The following is a 26,764-nucleotide window of genomic DNA, read 5'->3' on the forward strand; positions in this document are numbered from 1 at the left end:
GCATCAAGCAAATCCATTTGGCTGGATTGTAGAGTGTGGAAGGGGAATTAATTTCCAATGAGGCTGGAAAGATAGATTCAGATTAGTTTGGAAAGAATTTTAACAGCTAAATATATTGTATTGGGGCAATGGGACACCACTGGAATGGGTTGGTTAAGGGGTTAGAGAATACTGTTAATGCTGCTGCTACTTGAGGCTTCTTTGAAAAGCAAGAGGTTCTATTCTGTGAGTGTAAGTTTTTAAACAAATGAAGCAATGAAACGGGAAGTTTTTCTATTGTGAAATAGGAAAAAAAAAGATGGCTAGTATTTTATTTTGCCACTAGAGAGCGCTAGAATTCCATCTCAAAAGACAATAGCTGCTTAACTTTAAAGGAAAGCTTGCACGTCATTCATCAAAATATTCCCAGCTCTGTCTCCACTCCCGACCCAAGTCTCTGTTAGCGTTAAGACCATTTCCGTGCTATTTTTTTTATTTAAAAAATTTTTTCTCAATTACAATTTTGGGGGTCCAAATTTTTCTCCCACCCTCTCTACCCTCCCCTCTCCTGAGGCCAGCAAGCAATTTGATATAGGTTATACATTACTACACATTTCCACATTAATCAGAACAAAACATTTCCATACTAATTAATGAAGGTGGGACCCCAAACTGAGCAAATCCATTAGAGTTGAATCTTGGATGCCCCCTAACAGGGATAGCCCTCCTGGTTTCTTCTCAAGCATCTCTTGACAGTTGTCAGACTTGTGATGTTGTGACATCTGTTTTAAATAAACATGGTACACTTTCAAAGAGCATCTAATGTCCTCCATCAGGGGTGATAGAAACTGCCCTTATCAGTAAGATAAATGGCAACCTTTGGGTTTTTTGTTTTGCTTTGTTTTGTTTTTGCCTTCTTCCTGGCACAGAGAAAAGGGCAGTAGCATCATTTAATTTTTTAAAATGATGTTGAGATCTGAGCAGAAAATTCAGCCTGCAGAGATGTTCATATCTGTACAACTCCCTCATTTTACAGATGAAATGAATGCATTCAAATGATGACACTGAGTCCCAGAAAGATGAAGTGTCACATAGCCCATGGGGCAGAAGCAGGATTAGAATTTGGCTCTTCTTGTGACTGCAAATCCAGCATTTTTTCCACTGCACCACACTGCCTCCTCGTGCTAGCTATGGAACCTTGATGGAGACATTTAACTGGTCCATCCAACTCTCTAAAAGTATCAGTCACAGAGGAGTTGCCAAGTTGTACCAGCAGAGGGAGTTTCTGTCCAATGAGGTAACAGATGACAAATACTTCAAATTCCAACTAGCCATCCAGCCCTGGCTGGATCTCCCTGCTTCCCTCCACCCTAACTGCCTCCCTTCTGCTTTCCATCCCCCTCCTTTCTTTGGGCACCTCTCCCCTTTATGTGTAATCTACCTCTATTAGAAAAGAAACTTGTTAAGGAGAGGGATTGTGTTTGTGTGTGTGTGTTTTAATTTTTGTATTCCCAGTGTTTAGCATAGAATGAAACATAGTAAGTGCTTTTTCATTCATTCATTCATTCATCTAGAATGCAGCTAATATTATAAATATTACTCATCTTATGGGGCAGCTAAGTGGCTCAGTGGATAAAGCACCGGCCCTGGATTCAGAAGGACCTGAGTTCAAATGTGGCCTCAGACACTTGACACTTACTAGCTATGTGACCCTGGGCAAGCACTTAACCCTCATTGCCCCGTAAAAAAAAAAAAATTACTCATCTTACAGCAATAAATGAAATTATTACTCATCTAACTTCTCTTTGTGAGAGAAGTACTTGGAAAATCCTATCCTACAAAATCTAGGTAGAACTTTCATCTGGAACATTGAATTACCTTATACAAAATTGAGAGACTTAGTCCATTTCCATTCCATTCCATTTCTGGAATGATTTCCAGAAAATTATGGAATATCATGGCCAAAAGGGACTTCATTAGCCATAGAATCATAGGGTTTGGAGTCAGAAAGCGTCTTAGTTAACCCACTTATTTTACATATAAGGTAAACAGGTCTAAGGATATGACTGACCTGCTGAAAGAATAAGAACCAGACTCCAGGTCTCCTGATCCCTGAAACATTGCTCTTTCTCCTATATCACACCAGTTAGCAGCTACATGCTCATGGGCATTAAGGAAGGAACCATGAAGCACCTATTAGGTGTCAGGGACTATGCTAAGCACTTTATAAATATTATCTCATTTGATCCTCATAATAACCCTGTAAGATAGATGCTATTAATATCCTTATTTTTGGACAGCTAGGTGGCACAATGGATAAAGTACCAGCCCTGGATTCAGGAGGATCTGAGTTCAAATCTGGCCTCAAACACTTGGCACTTACTAGTGACCCTGGGCAAGTCACTTAACCCTTATTGCCCCACAAAAATATATATCCCTTATATATATATATATATATATATATATATATATATATATATATATATATATATATATATCCCTATTTTACAGTTGAAGAAATGAAGGCAAACAGAAGTTGAGCAACTTGCCTGGGGACAAACAGCTAGTAAATGTCTGAGCAGGATTTGAATTCAGGTTTTCCTGATTCCAGGCTCTGACCACTGTATATCCTTAGGACCCTAAGAAAGGACCTTAGCAGTTATCTTGTCCAACTCTCTCTCGTTTTACAGATGTGAAGACTCAGACCCAGAGAAGTTAGGCAATTTTTCCCAAAAAAAATTGGCGTAAACGGAATTTGAATCTAGACCCTCTAACTCTAAATCTGTTTGCTTTATTGCATCACACTGAAGGAAAGAAAAAGTGGCAGTTGTCTCCTCCACAGGCTCCAAATGCAAACATGGCTTTCAGAACCCCATGGTCTCTTGTGTTTATTTAAATCGAATGGTTATTCTCATGCAACCATAAAGTTCAATGCCTCAAAAAGTACCCTTCAGTTCCTTGCCAAGAATACAGCTCCCTCATCTTAATCACAATTTCCATTTGTATAAAACTGACATCTGGGGGGCAGCTAGGTGGCGCAGTGGATAAAGCACCAGCCCTGGATTCAGGAGGACTCAGACGCTTGACACTTACTAGCTGTGTGACCCTGGGCAAGTCACTTAACCCTCATTGCCCCACAAAAAAACAAAAAAAACCCCTGACATCTGGGGGGCAAGTAGGTGGCACAGTGGATAAAGCACCGGCCCTGGATTCAGGAGGACCTGAGTTCAAATCCGGCCTCAGACACTTGAAACTAACTGTGTGACCTTGGGCAAGTCACTTAACCATCATTGCCTCACTAAAAAAAAAAAAGAAAGAAAAAAATTATATCGGAATACTTTTCTCACAACAACCTTGTAGATAGATGGCACAAATATCATCTCTGCTTTATAGATGAGGATAATGTGTTTCAGAGAGATTAAGTCTAGGGTTAGTAAACCTTTGATCTGGGTCTAGTATTCTTAGTCCTTGTCTCGTGACTTTTATAACCATATGCACTGACTGAGTCTCATCTACTACCATCTCTATATGAAAATGAAAGGTAGTATATAATAGAACCAACACTGTATATGGGTTCTGAGAAATTAGAACTAGATATATTCTCAGAAGTCATCTAATCCAACCCCCTCAATTTGCAGAGAAGGAAACTTAGGCCAAGAGAGATGAAATGATTTATCCAAGGTCATGGTGTCAGAAAGTTGAAGAACTCAGGTTTTCTGATTCTGCATCCAGTACTCTCTCCCCTGTGCCACCTAATTTCAAATAGTGGCCCTGTCATTTACCATGTGACTTGGGGAAATTTGCTACATATCTCTGGGCCTCTGTTTCTTCATCTATTAAATGAGGGGTTTGGAGTAGATGATCCTCGTGGGCCCTTGCAGTTCTAAATCCATGATACCAATGATGCTGATGAAACCAATCAACTTTTGGTTCCTCACAAGTAATTATGCTCTTAACAAAGCTATACATGGAGTCAGTAAATGACACTAGGGATTGTATATGTGAAAACTGGTCCTGGGGGGTGGCTAGGTGGTGCAGTGGATAAAGCACTGGTCCTGGATTCAGGAGTACCTGAGTTCAAATCCGGCCTCAGACACTTAACTCTTACTAGCTGTGTGACCCTGGGCAAGTCACTTAACCCCCATTGCCCTGCCCAAAAAAACCCAAAAAACTGGTCCTGGTTTGTTTCCTATTGTCAAAAAAGTTTCACAAAGCAGTAAGATTTGTATCCTCGTGTACTAAGTTGAATAAAATACTGATTTGCCAATGAACTCAGTAACCTTTTAAAAGGGAAAAAATAGAAGACTCAAGTTCTTATTTAGGAGCAAGAAGAAACACAGTCTGCAAAGTAATGAATATGAAGCAAAATGATTATTTCAGGGAACACACCTGGTTACACTCAAAAGGTATAAAAATGCCTTGATTTAGCATATTTCATTTTGAAATATTCATGTAGTGTGTTTGGGACCATCTAGTCACTTGAGATTAGGTAGATTTTCCATGTGTATGATGTGAGTATGTCAAGTTGAAGCCTCAAAATAATCTCTGGGGTTTTTTCCCCTTAAATTTGGTAATTAGTCACTTTTTCACTATATACATGAATGCCTCAAGGTGTCTCAAATGGAAGAACTACTGTTTAGCTGAATGAATATTTACAAATAGAATATGCTTTCCATCATTAAATAACTAAACAACACTATGGTTAACATAATGGAGAACAATAGTCTAAAACAATTGATTTTATCCCAGGATCTTACTTTTAGTGCTAGAAGGAACCTCAGCTATTACCTAATACAACCTCCTAATTTTACCCATAAGGAGACGGGTTCAGAGATGTAAAGTAACTTGCCTAAGGTCACACCGGTATTAAGAGACAGAAATACAATTTGCCCTTAAAGCTCCAGTTCTACCTTTTACATATAAGTCCTTCCTGATCCTCCCTGTTGCTCCTTCCCTTGCAGTCATCAGGTAGCTAGGTGGTGCAATGGAGAAAGCCCTGGACTTGGGGGCCAGAAGACCTGAGTTTTAATCCCATGACAGACACTAATTAACTAACTATGTGGCCTTGGCCAAGTCCATTTACCTTTCTCAATTTTAGTTTTCTCTCCTGTGAAATGTTAATAATTAGATCACCTATCTCAGAGGAGCAAATGAAATAAAAATGTGCATGTGTGTTTATACACATACATATATACATATACATACATACATAAATACATATTATTTAGTTTGCAAAACCTTAAAATGTTCTATAATACAAGTTACCATTTATTTTTCAGAATTTATTCTCTATATACTTATCTATGTACATGGGTTTCCCAATGGAATGCAAAATCCTTGAGGGCAAGGACTGATTCATTTTTGCCTTTGTAATCTCAGAGACTAGCCAGAGTGCTTGGTAGGAGTTTAAGAAATATTTGTTGATTCATTGATGGATTGAGCAAATTCTTTCCTGAGTGCTTAGGAAGATAATATATTCATTGTATGTGTCTCCCCACTTCTTTCCCATTTTTCTGTTTGGGAGAATCACCCCCACCATAATTAGTAGCTATCTTTGGGCTTTAATTGTGTTTGTAGCACATAGTTTCCTTCCTCAATTTGAACCTACTAAATGGCACAGTGGATAGAATGCTGCCCCTGAAGTCAGGAAGACCTGAGTTCAAATCTGGCATCAGATACTCACTAGCCGTGTGACCTTGGGTAAGTCACTCTACCCTGATTGCCTCAGTTTTCTCATTTGCTAAATGAGCTGGAGAAGGAAATGGAAAACCACTCCAGTATCTTTTGCAAGAAAATCACAAATAGGGTTGCAAAGAGTTATAAATGACTAATCATCTAAACAACAAACAATAACAACAACAACAACAATGTATCAAAATGTTTCTAGGATGGCAGAGTCATCATGTAGTCTCTCTGCCTAGTTCCTATCCTATTCTATGAATACCTTTAATGTGACTCAGCCTAAAGCATAGTTCATGGGCCCCACTGTACCATGGAGCACCATAATATAGATGCATGTATTTGAGGGGAAAGAGTGTGCACCATTCTCCCTCCCTTGCATATTTTTATATTGATAGAAGAAAACTTAACCATGTAATTCTATGTAGTAAAACAGATAGAAAGTAAATAACACAAAATGATTTAACTTTTGTTAGACATTCAAATTCGATTCAACAAGCATTTATTAAGCCCCTAAAACATGCCAGATGTTTGAGGCCCTTCCTAACTCCAAATGGGGTCGCAAAGAGTCAGACATGATTGAAATGACTGAACCACCAGAACAAAAGTCTTCTGAGAATGAATTCCTTTCAGAGGGCTTCTTTCTGATGTCACTTTCACAATAGTTCAGATTTCCATCTATACCAAAAACGGAATGGATGTCATAGAGTCCAGATCACTGTTGCAAAGGTATTTTCTTTTGTTTTTTTTTGGGGGGGTTTTGGTGAGGCAATTGGGGTTAAGTGACACACAGCTAGTAAGTGTCAAGGGTCTGAGGTCAGATTTGAACTCAGGTCCTCCTGAATCCAGGGCCGGTGCTCTATCCACTGCACCACCTAGCTGCCCCAAATAGAAACTCCTCCTCTATTTAGCATGTAAAGCCCTTCACAACTTTACCTAACCTGGTTTTTTTGCTTGGTTTTGTTTGGTTGTTTGGTTGGTTTTGTTTGGGGTTTTTTTTTTTTGCAAAGGTATTTTCACAGAAAAGAGGCCATCACACATCAAGAAAATCCATTTCTGCAATAGATGCCCTGCCACAACATACTCAACAGGTCTAGGTTTTCTCTGAAGACCTCCAGTGACAGGGAACCCACTGCCTCCTGAGGCAGCTCATTCCTCCTTTGGACAGCTCTGAATTTTTTGGAAATATTTTTATATCAAGTGTAAATTCCTCACTGCAGTCTTCACATGTTGCCTTTAATTTTATATTCTGAAGCCAAATAGAATAAGTCAAATTCTTTTTCTATGTCAGACCTTTGAATACTTGAAGCTATCATGTTCCCTTCTTTAGACTAAGCATCCTCAGCTCTTTCAACAGATCCTCTACATGTGACATGAACTCAAGGTCCTTCACTATCCTTGGTGCCTTCTTCCAGATGCTTTCCAGGTTATCCATGTCCTTCCTTAAAATGTGACATTTAGTAAAATGCAGCAATTCATCCAGCAAACATTTATTAAGCACAATGTGCAAGGCATAGATCTTGACACTACTGGTAAGCTTCTAGTTACTTTGTAAAAGGAAACCAAAAGAATAGGATTCTGTGCTTATTTCTTACTCTTTAAGTACATCTTACAATTATTGCTTCCTTGTTTAAATTTTAGAAGAAACAAATGACATCATTTTGTTCTTGTTATAAAGGTAGAATGTCACCAGATTGTGGAGGTCTATAGGGGGTGCCAGTTACTTCCTAATTTGCTTAACTGAAAGGCAATACTGGTTTGTTCATACTAAGCACCACTGAATACTTACAAAGCTTTGCTTCTTGAAGAAAGAAGGCCTCTAAGTAGGTAAGGAGCTCTGAAGCAGTAATACCTGTTTTATACAACAATCAGCCAGGATAAATACATTAAGGCTTCTTAGAATCAGATTTCAGCTATGTGGTCAGTGCTGCAAAATGATAATCAGATGCTAACAGGTACAGAATAATAGAAACTTAGCAGAAGGATGGCATTTGGGATAGAGTGTTGTATTTGAACTCAGGAAGACTTGGGTTCAAATCCTGTCTCTGACAATGACTCACTGTGTGATGCTGGACAAGTCACTTTACCTTCCATAGCTTCAATTTTCACACTATTAAAAGAGGGAATTGGATTAGTCTTTGAAGTTCCTTCTATGAATAACTCTATATATTCTGTTTACCATTATGCCAGTTTAACTTTAGGTTTATAAGATTCAGAGTAGATGGAAGGAAGTATAGAAGTATTCTCACAAGAGCTTGCTAGAACAGTCTTGTTTGCTCTGTCAATAACTATTCTATGTAGCAATGCCTCAGTGTGGGCCTCTCTGAGACACTACTATATCAGGACCATGGACAGGGCTGGCTATCCACCCACTCCATACCTACCTCATCCACAATGCTGTGTTACCCTTCTGGGTCCTTTCTTATAGAATTATAGTATCATAGATTTAGAGGTGGAAACAATATTAGAAGTCAGCCAGTCCAAACCCTTCATTTTACAGATGAAGCAACTGAGTCCCAGAGAGGTTAAGAGACTCGCAGGGAGTGACAGAGCTAGCAGTGAACCCAAGTCCACTTACTCCAAATTCAGTGCCCTTTCCACTATACCATGTTACAATCTAGGACTATTATTCAATCTTCTTATCTTTTGGGCCACTCCCTTTCCCCTCCCATACCTCCCTTTTTATTTCAGTAATTTCTACAAAGTATCATTATGTTCACAAGCAATTTAATTGAATTAAAGAATAATAAAATAAAAGCAACAGAACTTGTGTTTATCAGAAATAATCAATATAGCAATTTCTCTTGACGCACTAGAAGCTTCATTCCCACTGACTTCCTCAGCAGGATGAAGAAAATGTTTTGTACTTAATACAATCAACTCCCAATAGGCTAAGGGAGGGGTAGTTCAGTTACTCACAGGAATCAGTAAGTGCCTGTTGGGAACTTCAATTCTTCCCCTAACTCAAATACTACAGAAGCTTTTGTTCTGTACCCATTGGCTCTCTTTTCTTCTCCCTCATTAGCTTGACTGAGGAGGATCTTGGTTGTTCTGTTGTGCACACCAAAGTCCAGATCCTTTCTGCATAGCACTGCAGTTATAGGTAGGGCTAATCACAGTACTCCCTATCTATGAGAAAGAAAGATCATGCTCATTACAGTGAACTTCCCTTACTTCTTCTCTTTCTCTTGTCGAGTTTCTAACATTGTCTCTCAAAGTCTATGTGCCCTGTGATCTTTATGCATTATCCCACACAGACTCCTGGGAAATAATTCAGAACTTATATACTCTCCAAATACTTTTAGGAAATGTAGTCCATGATGAAAAGCAAAAGATTCCCCTGGAACAAGTCAGCTAGATAGCTAATAATAGGTTAAGCTTCTTGAAAAGTTGTCTATACCTAGTGCTTCCACTGCTTCACTACCCATTATCTCCTTAACCCTTTGCTATCTAGCTTATAACTCCATCACTTGACTGAAATGGTCCTTTCCTAATCACTAGATCCAATGACATTTTTATGGGTCTTTAGAACTACATAGAGCTATAAACAAGAATTAAGGATAATATTTTATAATTGGAAAAGTACATGAATTGAAAAATACCAATATTGACCAGTCATTTTTCCACACAACACAATCAAATATGCTTCATTGCACTACATTAGTGGTTGCTTCAAGACTAAATCAGTGCCGGAGGCAGCTAGGTGACACAGTGGCTAAAACACCAACCCTGGATTCAGGAGGACCCGAGTTCAAATCCAACCTCAGACACTTGATACTTACTAGCTGTGTGACCCTGGGCAAGTCACTTAACCCTCAATGCCCTGTCCCCCCCAAAAAAAAGACTAAATCAGTTTCTCTTCACAAATGTTGCTAAGATCCTTTGTCCTTTCTTTGATTGAAATCTAAGTCTACATGTCTTCTCAGTTTTGACACCCAGACTTTCCTTAATAATCATTTATCTGAGGGGCAGCTAGGTAGCACAGTGGATAGAGCACTGGCCCTGGATTCAGGAAGACCTGAGTTCAAATCCAGCCTCAGATATTTGACATTTATTAGCTGTGTGATCCTGGGCAAGTCACTTAACCCCAATTGCCTCACCAAAATAAATAAGTAAATAAATAGATAGATAGATTGATTGATAGATAAATGAATGAATGAATGAACAGAGAGATAGAGATAGATAGATAGATAGAAAGATAGATAGATAGACAGATAGATAGAAAGAATCATTTATCTTAAATATCATGATATTGGAGGGGTTCCTTTAGGCCTTTTAATATTTTGTAAAGACCAGCCCAGACTCAGACTGTCCACCTCTTATCCCTCAGTTTAAAATAAATTGTATTGATATCTTTTGTTTTTATATCAGCTAGATTTCCCTTTTGCATTCCTTCTCCTCTCCCCTCCCAGAGTGCCATCCCTTAGAACAAAGATGTTTTTTTTAGAAGAGGAAGAAGAAAAAAAGATCAATGCATTGAAAAAAAAATATGACATTATATACAATGTTCCACACTTATGGACCCTCACCTGTGCAAAGGGGAATAAGGAGAGGGAAAGGAGACTCCTTACATCTCCTCTTTGGGGGCAAAGTTGCTCTTTATAATTTTACAGCAGTTTCAATTGTTTTGTGGTATTGTTCTTTCCATTGATATTTATTCCTCTTTCTTAATACACATAGCTGGCCTACCTTCTTTGCTAACCATGCATTTCTTTGAGAATGTAACATGCCACCAGAAGACTGCTGCCCCCCCTCCACTCCCTTACAAGAAGTCTAGTGAGGGAGAACTACTTGGTACATAGGAAAGTTCTAAGAACAAGACTGAGCCAAGAAACTGTTTCTCCTTTTCAAACTAATACAAGTCCTATTCTGACACCCTCTCAGGCTAGGGGACCAGTAAGGCAATTGCTTCATCATCCCAAAGCACATGAATCATTTAGCATCAGACCAGCCCCTGTGGTCCTGCAAGGCATGACCACAAATTCTCCAGAGGGTTCAATTTTCATTATTCACACACACACACACACACACACACACACACACCATTGTTGGGATGTTTACAGTAAAGTAGATCTATACTCCTAATTCCAGCAGACTGGTAGTTCATAAGGATAGCTATGATAGTCAAGGTGCTATGGAGAGAAATCACCTGGTGAAAGAGGGAAAGATGGACAGTCATAAAGACAGACAGAAAGAAAAAAAAGATGGACAGAAAGAAACAAGTCCCCTATCTAGCTTTGTGGCACACAAGTTTTTCAGGCAGACAGGAGTTGTGCCTTACTGACAGAGGGTTTTTACTTTCAGTTTTACTAATCTTACCAGAGATTTTCAGGCTTACTAATTTGGTGTTCAATTGAGGACTTTTAATTTGTTCTTTTTCTAGTGTTTTTAGTTGCACACCCAATTTGTTGATATGTTCTTTTTAAAATTTTGTTGATATAAAAATTTAGAAAAATAAAATTTCCCCTACGTACTGCATCCCATAAATTTTGGTATGTTGCCTCATTGTTGTCATTCTCTTTAAGTAAATTATTGTTTCTATGAATTATTCTTTGACCTATTTATTCTTTAAGATTGGATTTAGTTTGCAATTAATTTTAATCTCTTTCCACTGCCCTTTGTTGAATGCAATTTTTATTGAATTATGATCTGAAAAGGATATGTTACCTTTCCATATTTGATTTTGCAGTTTTTATACATAGTCAATTTTTTGTAAGTGCCATGTACTGCTGAGAAAAAGGTCTATCCCTTTCCATTTCTATTCAGTTTTTTCTAAATGTCTGTCATATCTAACTTTTCTAATATTCCATTTACTTCTGTAATGATTGGAATGATACCACCTGCTGAAGACTTACTGTAGCAAAGCTCCGCCATGAGGATAAGGCCTCTGAGGGCAAGCCATGTGGTCAAGGTCCTTAGCATCAGGAAATGATGTTTGCTCGTGGGTACTGTCTATCAAGGCTACCAGCCAATCAACTTGAGGAGCCTCCCATTTCTGGGAGGAGGACACAAAGTATGAAGCAGACGCGGGTGAAGGGGTTTGGTCTTTTGTTTGGTTCCTGACCTTGCCATGGTGGGTCAGATGATAGGGTCTCTTAGAAATAGTTAGATTTTTACCTTTCTCTCTGATCCTAATGCTCTTTAATAAATACTTAAACACATAAATACTCTTGCTAAAGCTTATAATCTATTGGCGACTACTCATTAGATTTTAGATAGTATAGCTAGAATTTTAGCCCCTTACACTTCCTTAGTTTCTTTCTCGTTTATTTTTGGTTGGATTTATTGAGTTCTGAGAGGGAAGAGTTGAGGTCCTCCACTGGTAGAGTTCTGGTGTCTATTTCTTCCTGTAATTCACTTAATTTCTCCTTTAAGAATTTGGATGCTATACCACTTGGTGCACATATATTTAATATTGATATTGCTTCATTATTTATGGTACCTTTTAGAGACATGTAGTTTCCTTCCTTATCTCTCTTTTTTTTTTTGGTTAGTGAGGCAATTGGGGTTAAGTGGCTTGCCCAGGGTCACACAGCTAGTAAGTGTTAAGTGTCTGAGGCCGGATTTGAACTCAGGTACTCCCGACTCCAGGGCTGGTGCTCTATCCATTGCTCCATCTAGCTGCCCTATATCTTTTAATTAGGTATATTTTTGCCCTTTTTTTTTTTGGTCTGAGATCAGGATTGTTACCCCTGATTTTTTTTTGTTTACTTCAGCTGAAGCATAATAGATTCTGTTCTAGTCCCTTACCTTTATTCTCTGTGTGTCTCTGCTTCAAATGTGTTTCTTATAAACAACATATTGTAGGATTCTGGTTTTTGATCCACTCACCTATTTGCTTCCATTTTATGGGTGAGTTCATCCCATTCACATTCACAGTCATGATTACTGTGTATTTCTCTGCATCCTATTTTTCTCCTATTTGTCCTCACTCTCCTTTCACCCTCTCCCTCCTGACCAGTGTTTGCTTCTATCTACCACCTTCCTTGATCTGCCTTCCCTTCTGTCATTTCTCCCATCCCACCTTTACTTAATCTCCTCCATTCCTACTTCCCTGTTGGGTAAGATAGCTTTCTATATTCAACCAATTGTGTATATTATTCCCTCTTTGAGCTAATACTGATAAGAGTTTGGTTCAATCAATGCGCATCACCCAACTTCCCATCTTACCCTCCATCATAATAAATCTTTTGTGCCTCTTCATGTGAAATAATTTACCCCCATTCTCTTTCTTCCTTCTGTACCCAGTGTACTCTGCTTTCTCATTCCTTAATTATTTTTATGTCATTCTTTCAAATTCACTTTATACCTGTACCCTCTATGTATATTACTTCTATCTGTACTATTAGTGGTAAAATTTTAAGGATTACAAGTATTATTTTCCCATTCAAGGATGTAGATAGTTTAACTCTATTGAATTCCTTATGTTTTCTTTTCACTTTTTCCCTGTTTAGGCTTCTCTTGGGTCTTGATATTGCAGATCAATTTTTGATTTAATTCTGTTCTTTTCCTTCTGACCATCTGATAAGTCTGAATTTTAGCTATGATGTTCCATGGAGTTTTTATTTTAGGATCTCTTTCCTGAGGTGACAGTGGATTCTTTCATTGCCTATTTTGCCTTCTGGTTCCAGGATATCATAGAAGTTTTCCTTGATAATTACTTGAAAGATGCTGTCTGGGTCCTCCTTTTGATTATGACTTTAAGCTAATCCAATGATCCTGACATTGTCTCTCCTGGATCTATTTTCCAGGTCAGCTGTTTTTCCCATGAGGTATTTTACATTTTCTTCTATTTTTTCATTCTTTTGAATTTGTTTGATTCATTCTTGATGTATCATAGAGTCATTAGCTTCCACTTGTCCAATTCTAACTTTTAAGGAATTGTTTTCCTCAATTAATTTTTGTATTTTCTTTTCTATCTGGCCAATTGTTTTTAAGGAGTCATTTTCTTCAGTGGATTTTTGTATCTCCTTTTCCATTTGGCCAATTCTACTTTTTTAAGCAGTTGTTTTCTTTTTCCAAGCTGCTGACTTTTTTTTTTTTCATAATTTTCTTGCATCACTCATTTCTTTTCCCAATTTTTCTTCTGCCTCTCTTATAAGATTTTAAGCTCTTTTTTGGGCTCTTCCATGAGTTATTTCTGGGCTTGAAACTACTTCCCAATTTTCTTTGGGATTTTACCCATAGGTGTTTTGACATTGTTGCCCTATTCTGAGTTTGTGTCTTGATCTTCCCTGTCACCACAATAACCTTCTATGGTCAAATTCTTTTTGTTGTTGTTGTTTTTCACTCACCATTTTTGGCCTTTTTCCTTTTTTTATAGTTTGAGCTCTGATGCCAGGGTGGAAGGGGCACTATTTTAGGCTTCTTGTGTCAGGAGTTGGAGGCCCTGGCTGTTTACCTGGTGCTGCACTGATGTTGCCTGGAGGCCAACAGGAAACCCTTGTGTCTGGTGCTGAGCTGAGAGGGTGGTGTGAGTGGTAGTGGGCCCTGTTGGAGGTTGTAGGGGTCAGGCAGCTTACCCAGTGCTGAGCCAAGGTCTTAGTGCTGATGTCTGGCATGTGTTGAGGCTGGTGGGGTGTTTCTGTACTTCCCCAGGCTATGCTGAAGCATGTGGCAGTTCTGAGAGATGGTGTCTGTTGATTTCCCTGGCTGAGCTGAGGAATTTGGGGGCGGGGAGGGGGGGTCCTAGTGGTGGTATTTACCTGCTCCATGACACTGAGGCTCAGGATCTCTCACTGGTTTGCTGAGGGGGCTTATTGCTAGCTTGCTAGGATACTTTCTATCCTGGACTGTGCTTCCCCTTTACCTGAGTGAGACAGACCTTTCCTGCTCATCTTCCAAGTTTCTTGCACTCAAAGACTGTTCTACTCCATCTTTTTGCTGGTTCTGCTATTCCAGGATTTCTTCGGGGGTGCTATTTTATGGTTAGTTGGAGGTGAATATGGGAGAGTTCTATACTGTGTTATTCCACTATCTTGGCTCCCGGAAGTCCTTCCCAGAGATTTTTTAAAGATATGATGCTTGCTGCAAGAATAGAAAATAGATTTGCTTATACTGAGTCAAAAGTAATTTGTTTTAATTTGTATTTATATTGTAATCTATCCCAGATTTCACTTTAGTTGAATGTTTTACTTTATGCCTTAAATGAATGGACAGATCAAACTGGATGGGAGATAAAACCGACTACTTAAATACATAACATGTAACATAATTCTTTAAAGCCATTTAAAATAAAAGACCAGGAGCATTAGGAAGATTCTTTGGCTGGGGGTAGGGGGTGGGATTTATGGAGAATATGGATAAAAGTACCACAGGATGAAAGGATATATTTGTTGTAATTTACACCAATGGAAGGAGGTCCCCAATTACTGTGATCATAGATCCATCAAGGTATTGAAGTGTCTTAATGAACAATCCTAAAAAAAAAATTTTTTTAAATCAGGCCACATTAGGCCAGACTGTGCCTAGAAGGAAATTCTTCAGACTGTGGCAGGATTGTCTACAGCAACTTTATCATTTTTTGTAATATGTTTTATTGATGCCCTTTGCTCTTCAACAAAGTCATTTCATGTTACATGTCTTCTTTATCTTCCCTCTAAGGACTAACACTCCTTCCCTCTTCAGCAAATCTTCCCTTGAAACAAAGAAAAGCAATTAAGCAGGGGCAGATAGGTGTGGAAGTGGATAAAACGCTGGCCCTGGATTCTGGAGGACCTGAGTTCAAATTCGGCCTCAAACACTTGACACTTACTAGCTGCGTGACTCTGGGCAAGTCACTTAACCCTCATTTCCCCACCAAAAAAAAGAAAAAAGCAATTAAGCAAAAAACAACTAACCATCTGTGAATATAGGAAAATTGAAGTCATTTGAAGTGATTTCTTCTCCCATTTTATGCATCCCTAAAACCTTTCACTTCTCCACTTTCTTTTCCTTCCCCCCAGTCTTTAATAAAGAGGTAGTCCTTCAACTTTCCAAGGCCAATCTCTCTCTCTCTCTCTCTCTCTCTCTCTCTCTCTCTCTCTCTCTCTCTCTCAGGGTGATGAGGATTAAGTAACTTGCTCAGGGTCACACAGCTAGTAAGTGGCATATGTCTGAGTTCAGATTTGAATTTAGGTCCTTCTGAATCCAGAGCCAGTGCTTAATCCACTGTGCCACCTAGCTGCCCCCAAGGCCAATCTCTTTACACATACACTTGATTCTGTCTTCTCTTATAGTCTAGATTCCCAATTATCTAAAATCTTCAATTTCTCTGTAGCTACTTATTCTTTTCCTATTGTCTTCAAATAAACCTGTTTCCCCCATCCTTAAAAAAACAACTATACTAGACTCTACCATCCATTACCCCCAACTGATGGACACCCACTTTGTTTACAATTCTCTACCAACAAAAAAGGGCTGTGCTATTAATATTTAGGTATATGTTAAGTCTTGCCTTTGACCTTCTTTTGGTACCTGACCAATAGCAGGATCACTGGGTTAAAGAGTATGAATGGTCTAGTCATTTTGCTTGTATAATCCCAAATTATTATCTGGAACTGTTGGATGAATTCATAGATTGTGACAAGATCCCACTTAATCATGACTACTATTTACATAGTGCTTTAAAGTTTTCAAAATGATTTACATATATCTCACTTGAGCCTCAGAATAACCCTCTGAGGCAGGTACTATTATTATACCCATTTTATAGGTGAGGAAAGTTAGGCAGACAGAGGATCCTACAACTAGGAAGTGTCTGAGGCCAGACTCAGGTCTTCCAGATTCCAGGTCTGTTAATCTATCTATCCATTGTGCCACCTAGCTGACTTTTAACTTCCAACTTCCTGCATTTACTAACTACAGTTGACCACTGGCAAAATACCTAACCTCTCTAAGTCTTTTTGTTTATTTTTTTTTTCCGGGGCAATGAGGGTTAAGTGACTTGCCCAGGATCACATAGCTAGTAAGTGTCAAGTGTGAACTCAGGTAATCCTGAATCCAAGGCCTGGTGTTTTATCCACTGTGACACCTAGCTGCCCCCCTCTCTAAGTCTTCAGTTTCCCTCATCTACAAAATGAAAATGAGGGGCAGCACGGTGTAGTGTAATAGTTAGGAAAAAATTTTTCGTTTCAGGACTGCTTTCCATTCTTAAAAATTGAGAACATCCCAAAAAGGTTTTGTTCATGTGGGTTATCTCTATGATATTTTCCATATTAGAAAATAAAATGCATTAGTATTATGAAAATAATTTTGAACTCATAAACTTCCTGAAAAGGGGATCAGGGACCCCCAGAGATTCTATCTACACTTTGAGAACCACTGATACAGTGGATAGAGGAATCAAGTACTGTCTCCGGCACATACTAGCAACAAGAGAATGGGCAAGTAAGTCATTTAGCTTCTTTCTCTGTTACAAAACTCGTGCTTTGGAAAGAGTGCAGAAATTTAAGTGAAGAGGCCCTGCCTTCAAATACCAGCTTTGCTACTTATAAAACTTGCCTGAACTCGGACAAGTCACTCAATCTCTCTAGGCCTATTTCTTCCACTCTCTAAGATCAAGAGGTCGGCTCCGTGCCTTTTAAGGTCCACCCCGGTCTAAATCTAGGATCCTATTGATATTATTATGGTCATTCTGCCCTCCCCCGTACGTATTTCTTGATTTTGATGATTCCCGGTGGTCTTAGGATCTCCTCCGACGTGGCAGGGGAGGACACTGGGGAAAGCCCTGGGGTTCTCGGCCTCTTCCCCTTTTAGCAGGGAGGGAATATTCTCCCCCAATAGATGCAAACTGCTTTGCAGTCAGTGCAAACTAACTCCTCCCTTAAGACCCCGGCTTAAAGGTTCGGGCTGCATTCACTGATGCTTGAACGGACTTCAATTTCCGAGAAGCAGTTGCCTGTGATCGCAGCCCCGGAGGAGGAAACTGAGGCCCCGGGGTGAATCCTAGAACCAGATCTTTGGAGCAGGATGGAGCCTTAAACGTCAAACACCCTCGCTTTACAGCTAGGGAAACTGAGGCGCCGGGCGATTCGGTGACTTTCCTAGGACCAGCTGCTCCAGCTGCAAGACCTCGGACACGTCCCGTTGTCTCCGAGCGCAATACTAAGTGAGCTGCCCATTTTCTATCTCCCTCTGCCCCGCCCCGCCCCGCCCCGCCCCGCCCCCATGGTCTCTCTCCTGATTGGCCGACAGCGTCCTTCCTTGTGCCAGCTCTTTCCTCCTCTCTCCCCGAGCTTTGAGAGTCAGGGTCGCGAGCTGGAGAAGCCTTGGGAGCTAGCGACCGCAGGTAAAAGAGCGAGGAGCATCAGGCAGGCAAAGCGCAGGCGCAGGAGCAGACCGGCGCCGGCCCAGTAGCGGCGGGGGGAGGGGGGGCGGAGGGGGGGAGAGAGAGAGAGAGAGAGAGAGCGCACACCCCCAGTCTACGGCAGGCGCATGCTCGGTGGCGGCGGAGGCGGAGCCTTTGGTGTTGGTTGTTGGGTTCCGGGCTCAGGCTCCCGATCTCGGCGTCGTGTGATCCCTCCCCCTCCCGGCGCCTCGGGCGGCAGGTGAGGCCCTGCTGGGGCCGGGCCGGCCCGGGGTGGGGGCAGTCCTCGAGACGAGGCGCTGAAGGCCTCGGGGACTAACTAAGCGAGCCGCGCTGGCCGGAGTCACCGGAACTGGGCCGGGCCGGGCCGGGCTCGGGAGAGAAGCGGGGGGGCGGGCTCGGGAGGGCGGCCGGAGGCCACGGCGGGGAGCTGTCAGGGCGCCCGGGGTGGAGGAAGGGGATCGGGGCGGGGCGGGGGTGCGGAGCCGGCGGGCGGGCGGTGCCGGCCTCCAGCCCGGACTGGACTGAGCTCCCGCGGGATTTGCGGGCGGAAAATCCGGCTCTGGGCCTTATTCTCCTCATCTGTAAAATGGGGGTTCTGACTCTACCGGCACCTATATCTATCCCGGGCGGCGGTGGGGAGGAGGGGGAGGAAAGGAGGTGACGTGCGTCTGGAGCACGTGGCGGGCCCTCGAACGCTTTATGAGGGTGGGTTACTGCTGTCACGACCACGACAGCCCCGACCCGGGGAGTAGGAAACAACTGGCCGCCAAGCGGGTCAGCATCCGCTCTGTAACCAGCAGTCTGAGAGTTGTCGGCGACAATCAGAGGCTAGATGACCTGCCCGTGGGGGTAGGGGGGGTGCGGGGGGCGGGAGGGAGGCACCACTTTGATAAAGCCCCTACTATGTGCCAGGCATTGTGCCAAGCCTCACAACAACCCTAGAAGGTAGGTGCTGCGATTATTCCTATTTTACAGTTGAGGAAACTGAGGGAATCAGGTGAAGAGGTCGAATTTGAATTCAGGTCTTCCTGCCTCTAGGTCATCTAGCTGCACGGTTAGGTTGTCTAAAAGCTAGGATGTTCTCCGACTGCACTTCTGGCTACCTTACCCATCCATTAGACTTGGCCGCCTTTCATTGTTACTGACATCTGTAAAATAACAGGATTGGGGCTCGTGCTTTCTAAGGGCCCTTCTAGCAGGAAGGCTTGTGATCCTCTGCTATTAGGCTTGTGTGCTGAACTTCTGACAGCAGTGTATTCCACAGAGCTAGGGGAATGACATTCTATTTAGGGTAGGGAACCTACTTCAAGTTTTGACCTTGAGCAAAATCATTGCTGGAATGTTGTTTTTCTTTATCCACCAAATGAGGGGGTTTGACTAGACTAAAGGCCCTTCTAGTTCTAAATCCCGAGAAACTTAAGCTACTTACATATAGTGCCTCCCTGGGGCATTTCTGATGAACTCACCGGACTCTTCAGCTTTGCTGTTTGAAATCTGAAACTAGAGCCACAAGATAAGACTGGCCTAGGTGAAGCTAATAGCAGCTGCTGGGGGGAGAGGTTAACAGTGTTAAAAGTGAGGAAGTTTAAAAGTAGGGCAAATTTTGGTATTTTACATTTGAATCGAAAAATATAAAACTATCAGGCAGATATAGGCCCTTATTACAGTTGGTGCCAATATCCTCTCCTTTGCCTTTAAGTGAAAAGTAATAGCATAGTATGGCAGAAAGGACACTGGACTGACAAGTCAAAAGACATAGGTTATAGCAAGGCTCTATTATACGGTAATTGGGTGAGCTGGGGCAAATCAGTTCTCTTCCCTGGATCTCTTGCTTTGTCTGCTATAAACCAGATGATGGCTTAAGGTAGGCTGTGACTAATTATGGCAGATAAGGACAGAGTGTAGCTATACAATTGAATTTGAATAAAGGGAAGTATGCCAATAGTTGGGAGTAAAGTGGGGGAGAGTCATTACAGAACTAATCAGTGAGAAACATACTAATATGTGGATTGTAACCAAGAGTTTCTTAGCTATGGCATTTCCTGTGGGAGCAGTGATGTGCAGTTTTAAAAGGTAACAGACTTAATGGTATTGGAAGATATCATATAGACTATTTTTAGAAGCAGGGGCAATCTTGTGAGATTTATGGGCAGATAAGGAATTGAACTCAGTATCACAGATAGATTATAATAGATTTTTTCTCATTCTCTTCCTGAACTTGTGTTCAGTACCTTCTGCTACCAAGGCTGATTTGATTTTGAGTTGTTATGTGGTGCCTAGGGTTGACAGAAAGTAGGCATGAAAGTTATGGTTGAGAAAACCTGTAGCGGCTTTCATACCTGATTGGAGAAGGTCAGTCCACTTCCAAAATTGACCTAGTTCAGGACTATCCAGAATGACCATATGGTCCTGAATATAAACAATCACATTTCATCTTGGGATAGACCCCCAAATATCAAATTCATTTTAGGATTAATGTCTCCTTAGATTTGAGATAAATTCATCTGAATTCTCTATCAGAAGATCATTTTCCATTTCTCTGTTGGAGTGAAGGAAGAATTGGCCTTCAAGGACCTTACTGTCTCATTGTAGTGATTATTAATTTAGCATTCTGGGAGTTGTTGATCAGTGCTTAAGAACTGCACACAAAAAAACATATACTAAGGCAGAACTTTTGGCCAAAATATTCATACATCATTTTTCAGACAAGTTTATTACGAGTAAAAAGAAGCCTGCATTTAGTCTGAGAAGGTTCAGTCACAGCTCTGCCACTTACCACATTGGGGATTTTAGGCAAGCCACTTAATCTCTATAGTCCTCGGTTTCTTGACCTCTTGCTCTAATTCTTTGATCCTGTGGTCCTAAGTAGTAGAATAGTATAGCCAATTGCAATTGCCTTCAAAACTTTCAAAGGGTATTAAACAAATAAAATTCCGTACGTGCCATATGCAAACCAGTCATTGAATCATGTCACAAAAGACAACCATTGCAGACAATTCTATATTTGTCTCGTCATAGAACCAAAATGCTTGGACCCAGTCTAACAAGAAAGGTGATTGTCATAAAAATACACTCCCTTTTTACAACCTTCACTCCTTTTAACCCTGGAATGGAGCTCAAGAACAGGGACTGTTTTGTTTACCTTTCTTTGTATCCACACTAAACTAAGCACAGTGCCTTGCACATAGGAGGCACTTAATAAATGCTTGTTGACTGATCGACTTTTCTGTTTGGAAACAAATATCTTTTCCTGAAGCCAGTTTGTTGGCATTTTTCTATATGGGAATAATCTATGGTAACATTTTAATATTATTTATTCAGTTCATTCAACAAGCCCACCCACCAAGCACTATGCTAAGAACTGAGAAAAGGAAATCATTTCTGCCAGCAAGGAGCTTATTATTACATTCTTTGGGAGAAAAAAACACCAGCACAAATAAGTGCAAAATACATATAAATTAATTTCTTGGTAGGGGAAGGAACTAGTAACAAGACAGTATTACTACAGGAAGTAATATGTTAGCTGACCCTTGGAGGATGCTAGGGATTATAAGAGGGGGAGTCAAATTCTAGGCATGTGGGATAGACTGTACAAATTCACAGAGATGAAAAATGGAATGACTTTTATAGGGAACAGCAAGTAGACTGGTTTGCCTGTACAGAGCTTTGTATTATACACTCCTACCAACGTATTTTAGTTTTAAAACCACACACAAATACCACTTATATTAGAAGTTTACAGCATTCATTCTTGCCCTTCTCTCTACTGAAGTAATAATGCTTAAAGTACATATATGGTGACAGTGAGGATAATGTCCAAGTGGGAGCCTTCTGTTTTGCAGAGGAACTTTCCAGGAGTCCTAAGATGGATGGCTCTTTGATACTGCTTTGTTCTTTTCTGGCAAAAGATAAATTTATCAACAAGTGGCCATTATCTAATTCATATGATGCTCAGATAGGCCAATAATGTCCTAAAAAATAACGCAGTATTTTAATATCAACTCTAGTTTATTCAAGCCATATTGCTTTTTGACAGCATCTCCTGAATCCTCTGCCAAAGACTGCAAAGCCGAATCTCTCCTTTTCTCCCCTCCCCCATATTTGTTTAGGCCTTTATACAGAAACAGCCCATATTCAGGAGTGAAAGGACCTTTGTTTGGTCATAAGATGGGACAGGGATAGGGACTGGAATTCCCAGATGAACAAACTCCATCTACCAAGGAAGGACAGCAATTTCTCTGAAAACTTGAGTCTTAATTGGATTACCAAGAACAGTGATGGCACATAAGGCTCCCTGTGGGCTGCTTTTATTTATTTTGCTAAATATTTACATTTTAACCTGCTTTAAACTACACTCACGAATGTTGTGTCCTGTGTGTTTGCTATCTTTGGTCTAGAAGCATTAAGAGATCCAGCTTTCTCTTCATTTTGCCAGGCTGCCACTATTTATATAGTCATATGATACAATAAATAAGCCAACCACCTTTTAAAAAAAAGTTTAAAAGGTTTGTTTTTCTTACACAAACATGCCTCTTATTTTTTTTTTTCCTACTGCAGATTATTCATCAAGGATACTATATTCAAGAGAAAGTTTACATTCTAAGATGATGAATGCTGACATGGATGGTAATGGTTACAACTTTTATTCTGGTTCATTGTTTTATGACTGATTTTGCTCAATAGTCATTATTATATTAATTTTTTTTTAACCACAGCTGTTGAGGCTGAGAACCAAGTGGAACTGGAAGAGAAAACACGACTTATTAATCAGGTGTTGGAACTGCAGCACACACTTGAAGGTTAGAGACTTGCATATTGTGATAGCTTCTACTATTAACTAAATATACTTGCTATCTAGATGTTAAGTTGAGTAGTTTCTACCTGCTTAAAAAAAAAAAAGTGTTGTAGAGCTCCTTAAGTTTCAGGACCCTGGGTCAAATCTCTCATTGCCTTTCCCTGGTTATGGCTGAGACAGAGTAATTCAGGAGCAGGTTCTCACCAGTCTCCTAAGTATATGTTCTACACATAAAACACTAGGAAGGTAAAACTGATCATTCTAAATCTCATAATGAAATATAACATGGAAAAAAGCTTACTTCTGGCAGGTTTCTTGAAGTCTAATAAACATTGACACCGTTCAGAATATTAGGTGAATACTTTAGACACCCTACCAAAAAAGACATCTAACATGTACTGTTGTGGGATGCAACGCTTACTTTGGCCCCCTTCACTAGTCAGCATTAGTTGCTTTGGGAGGTTTGAGCTAAAATTCACCTTTGACTGTTAGTAGTTGAGTGACAGGCAAGGCAGCCTCACTTTCTTCATCCACAAAATGGATGTACTGCCTGTACTATACTACCTGTGCTGCCTAATAGGGTTGTTGTGGAACTCAAAGGAATAATATATAAAAATGCTGCATGAATTCCGTGTCCGTTTTTATTGGATCGCGGTCTTGATTTTGTCTTGTAGTGTTTGGAACTCTTTCTCACTTTGTCCTACATAGAAGAGGATATAGCTGGATTTAAAAAATGCTACTCAGCAAATATTTTCATGTGCTTTGTGTTCATTTTCTCGAGGTTCATGAGAGGGGTATTTTCTCTTAACAACAATGTACACCTTTCCTAGAAGATTATCGAGGGGAAATTAGATACCATATTTTCAATGAATACTACCAACCAACCATCTAGAAAATAAAGACCCATGATAGATAATTAATTTCTGAGAAGTTAACTTTAATTTTCTAAGTTTTTTTGAGTAGAATTCACATTATTTCATTTGAATGAATGATGAAGAGTTGTACAGAACCGTTGCAATTTATAAGGTGGGATGTAAGGGAAACTTAATATACTTTCTAGGTGAGCTGACTAAGGGGATTGGACCTGTAGTTTCATTGTTATACGAAGAAATTCCCCAATTTGGGGGATTTTAGGCATACTTTAGCAAAATAAAGTATTACAGTGTAGTTCTGCTCAGCATAGGAATCTATTGGGTATTAATGTAGAAAATGTAGCAAAATGGGAAGATATACTTGTCCAAAAAACGCAATGTGGCTTGAATAAATTAGAGTTGATGTTAAAATATTCCATTATTTTCTAGTTCATTATTGGCCTATCTGAGCATCATGTGAATGTAATTATGGCCACTGTACATTTCTATATCTGTGAGTTAAAAGCTTTGCAGAATGTTACAAAGGTGGGAATACACTTTTTTGTATTATGCCTTGTTATTGGCCAGTCTCAAAGCACAACATGCTTAAATAGCATGATTTTTTTAGATTAACAAATGTTTTGTTTTACTAAAAATCCATTCCGGTGTCTACAAGCTAATTAAGAACTTTGTCAGCTTTTCCTTTGTCTCTAGGATAAAACTGAAACGAGAAAATAAGATAGTATATATCACAATGAAACTTACGTAGCATTTATCAATTATGTGAAATAATGTGGAATTGCTGTTTTTAAATTTTTTGGTTAGATCTTTCTGCACGAGTAGATGCAGTCAAGGAAGAGAATCTGAAACTGAAATCGGAAAACCAAGTTCTTGGACAGTATATAGAAAACCTTATGTCTGCATCTAGTGTTTTCCAGACAACTGACACAAAAAGCAAGAGGAAGTAAGGAGTTGGTCTCTGGTTTACTTCTTGGTATTGCTGCTGGGCTTGCTTTTTTTTCTCCTTTTCAATCTGCGTAGGCTCTCTACAAGTTAAAAAACCTTAGTTTGTGGTATAGGTGAATTGAAAGCACTAACATAATTGGAAGTACCAGTGAGTTTATGTATATGTTAGAATTTGAAAATGTATTGTAGAGACTTTATAATTAGAATTGCATATATTTGTTATGAAACTTGAAGATGGATGTTTTGTCAATATTGGATTTAATTTGTAGGGTTAAGCTAATGGCTAACTCATTAAAACAGAATCACTTAAAGCTGGAAGTTAACAAAATAACTTCCATTTTGTGGAAAAGTGACCAAAATCATATTCTAAAATGTATAGCTTTATCTAACTTGCCAACCATCTTGTGCCTCTTTCCATTGTTACCTTTGTTTTCATCACCACTTACCCTAAAATTTGGTCACTTAACCTATAAAACTATTCAAATACAAGAACCCAATCCATATGAACCAAATAAAAGCTTTTCTCAACTGGGACCGTTTATCATAATCTGATGAGTTAGGCCTCTTGGCTTGCCCCTAACAAACTGAAGAAGATAGACAAATGGCATTAAAAAAATAAGATTACTCTTTGGGACCTTCACTTGCTATGGGAAATTAATGCATATTCATAATAGGAATACATTTCATAAAAATAATTCCAGATTGCATCTCAAAAATAAATATTTGAGCCAACTGTAAACAAATTAACTTCAAATACATCCCAATCTCTGCCTAACATCTAGTCTCTTTGATCCATATGGGGTTGTCATTTGGGAGAAAAGTGTCATAGTAATAGTAAGAAGTTTAAACCTAACTATCCATTAGCCAGATATCAATTTTCAAGGTCTTTAGTGCCCAGAAAGAGTAACATTTGCAAACACCTTTTAGAGTTTATCAGTATTACATGCTTAAAATGGCAGAGTTTTGCTTGTAGTACAAGTTAATTATCAATTTTTGAACTTCTCCCTAATTATTTCCAAACCCAACTATTTGGGTTTTAGGCATGTTTTGGTAAATATTTTTTTTTAATTCCAGTACAGATTCTACTTAGCATGGGAATCTGAATATCTGTTGAGAATTTAATGTAAATATGTTTTAGTTATGGCAAAGGGAAAGAGACCCACTATTGTTGGTTACAATATTGGCTTTATTAGACTAGAGCCATTTTTAATCAAGGAGTGATCTTATTTTTTTTGTATGGATATGAAACTAGACAAAGTGATTTTAGCTGTGTGTGTTGTGTGTGCGTGTGTATATACATACACAGATATATATAGTAGTCAAACATTTTGCATCCCATTTGTGAACTTTTACTTAATTTATGAACACTTAAAATTGTATTGCAGTTCTGAATTTCTGTTAAATAAAAGGTTTTTTGTTATGTTTTTTTATTTTTTTATTTTGTGTGACTGTGGTTGTCAAAATGAGTCCTTTTTTTTGTTTGTTTTCTTCCCCCCTCTAAAATGTCCAGTACATGCCACACCTCAATCCTTAACCGGCTGTGGGTTTCCTTATTCTCGTTCCTTTAAGCCTGTAGGCATTTCTAGTGGGACTGTGCTTATGGCCATATGCTGCTAGCCCAAAGCTCACCAGTAGAACCCACACTGAAACCTCTCCTCTCCTCCACTCCAGTAAAACATGAGGCTTCTTTCAAGTGAGAAGCAAAGCAACCTTTTTCAAAGGGTTGTTGATCCCCCCCAGGGGATGATTAACTTTTAACTTGACAACATACCATTATTATTTGGGCACTGTTTAACATACTCATCGAGTTTATTTCTGATGCAGATTTTTAGATTTTGAGCTTAAAGAACAGTTATAGAATTGAGAACCTAATTTGGTTTTTAATGACAAAATTTTCTTGAAACTAACAATCTTTAACTGTCAGAAAGTTTCCTTTTTCATATCTGAAATGAAAAGTACATCTATATTATTGATGTAATAGATTTTGTCTTTGCATAAGTTTTCCTTCAGATTTCTCTCACAGAGTTTACAAGACAAAGATCTTGTATTCATTCAATAATGCACTAATACACTGAAACATTTTGGCTAATCTGAGACTATAAAGTAGTAGTAGGAAGAATCCTATAGGAGGTTCCTAGGAAAAGCTGGAGAGGAAGAGATGCTAATTGGATGAGGGTTAAGAGCCAATTAAACTCCACAGTGGCA

The 26,764-nt window shown here is 39.6% G+C and overlaps 1 protein-coding gene across 2 annotated transcripts; it reads left to right on the forward strand.

Moving 5' to 3' along the window:
• Window positions 1-17,816: 17,816 nt before the first annotated feature.
• SCOC (short coiled-coil protein) lies at window positions 17,817-25,979 on the forward strand. 2 transcript variants are annotated; one of them, XM_043972659.1, is made up of 4 exons: window positions 17,817-17,926; window positions 22,505-22,573; window positions 22,663-22,746; window positions 24,419-25,979. In XM_043972659.1, the coding sequence occupies exons 2-4, from the start codon at window positions 22,552-22,554 to the stop codon at window positions 24,559-24,561; spliced, it is 249 nt and encodes an 82-aa protein (XP_043828594.1). In that variant the 5' UTR covers window positions 17,817-17,926; window positions 22,505-22,551; the 3' UTR covers window positions 24,562-25,979. The 2 variants fall into 2 exon arrangements, with proteins under 2 accessions (XP_043828594.1, XP_043828593.1); XM_043972658.1 differs by lacking the exon at window positions 17,817-17,926 and adding an exon at window positions 18,033-18,185.
• Window positions 25,980-26,764: the final 785 nt, after the last annotated feature.

The sequence above is a fragment of the Dromiciops gliroides genome, chromosome 6 (genome assembly GCF_019393635.1).
Source record: "Dromiciops gliroides isolate mDroGli1 chromosome 6, mDroGli1.pri, whole genome shotgun sequence".
In the NCBI taxonomy this organism is placed as follows: Eukaryota; Metazoa; Chordata; class Mammalia; order Microbiotheria; family Microbiotheriidae; genus Dromiciops; species Dromiciops gliroides.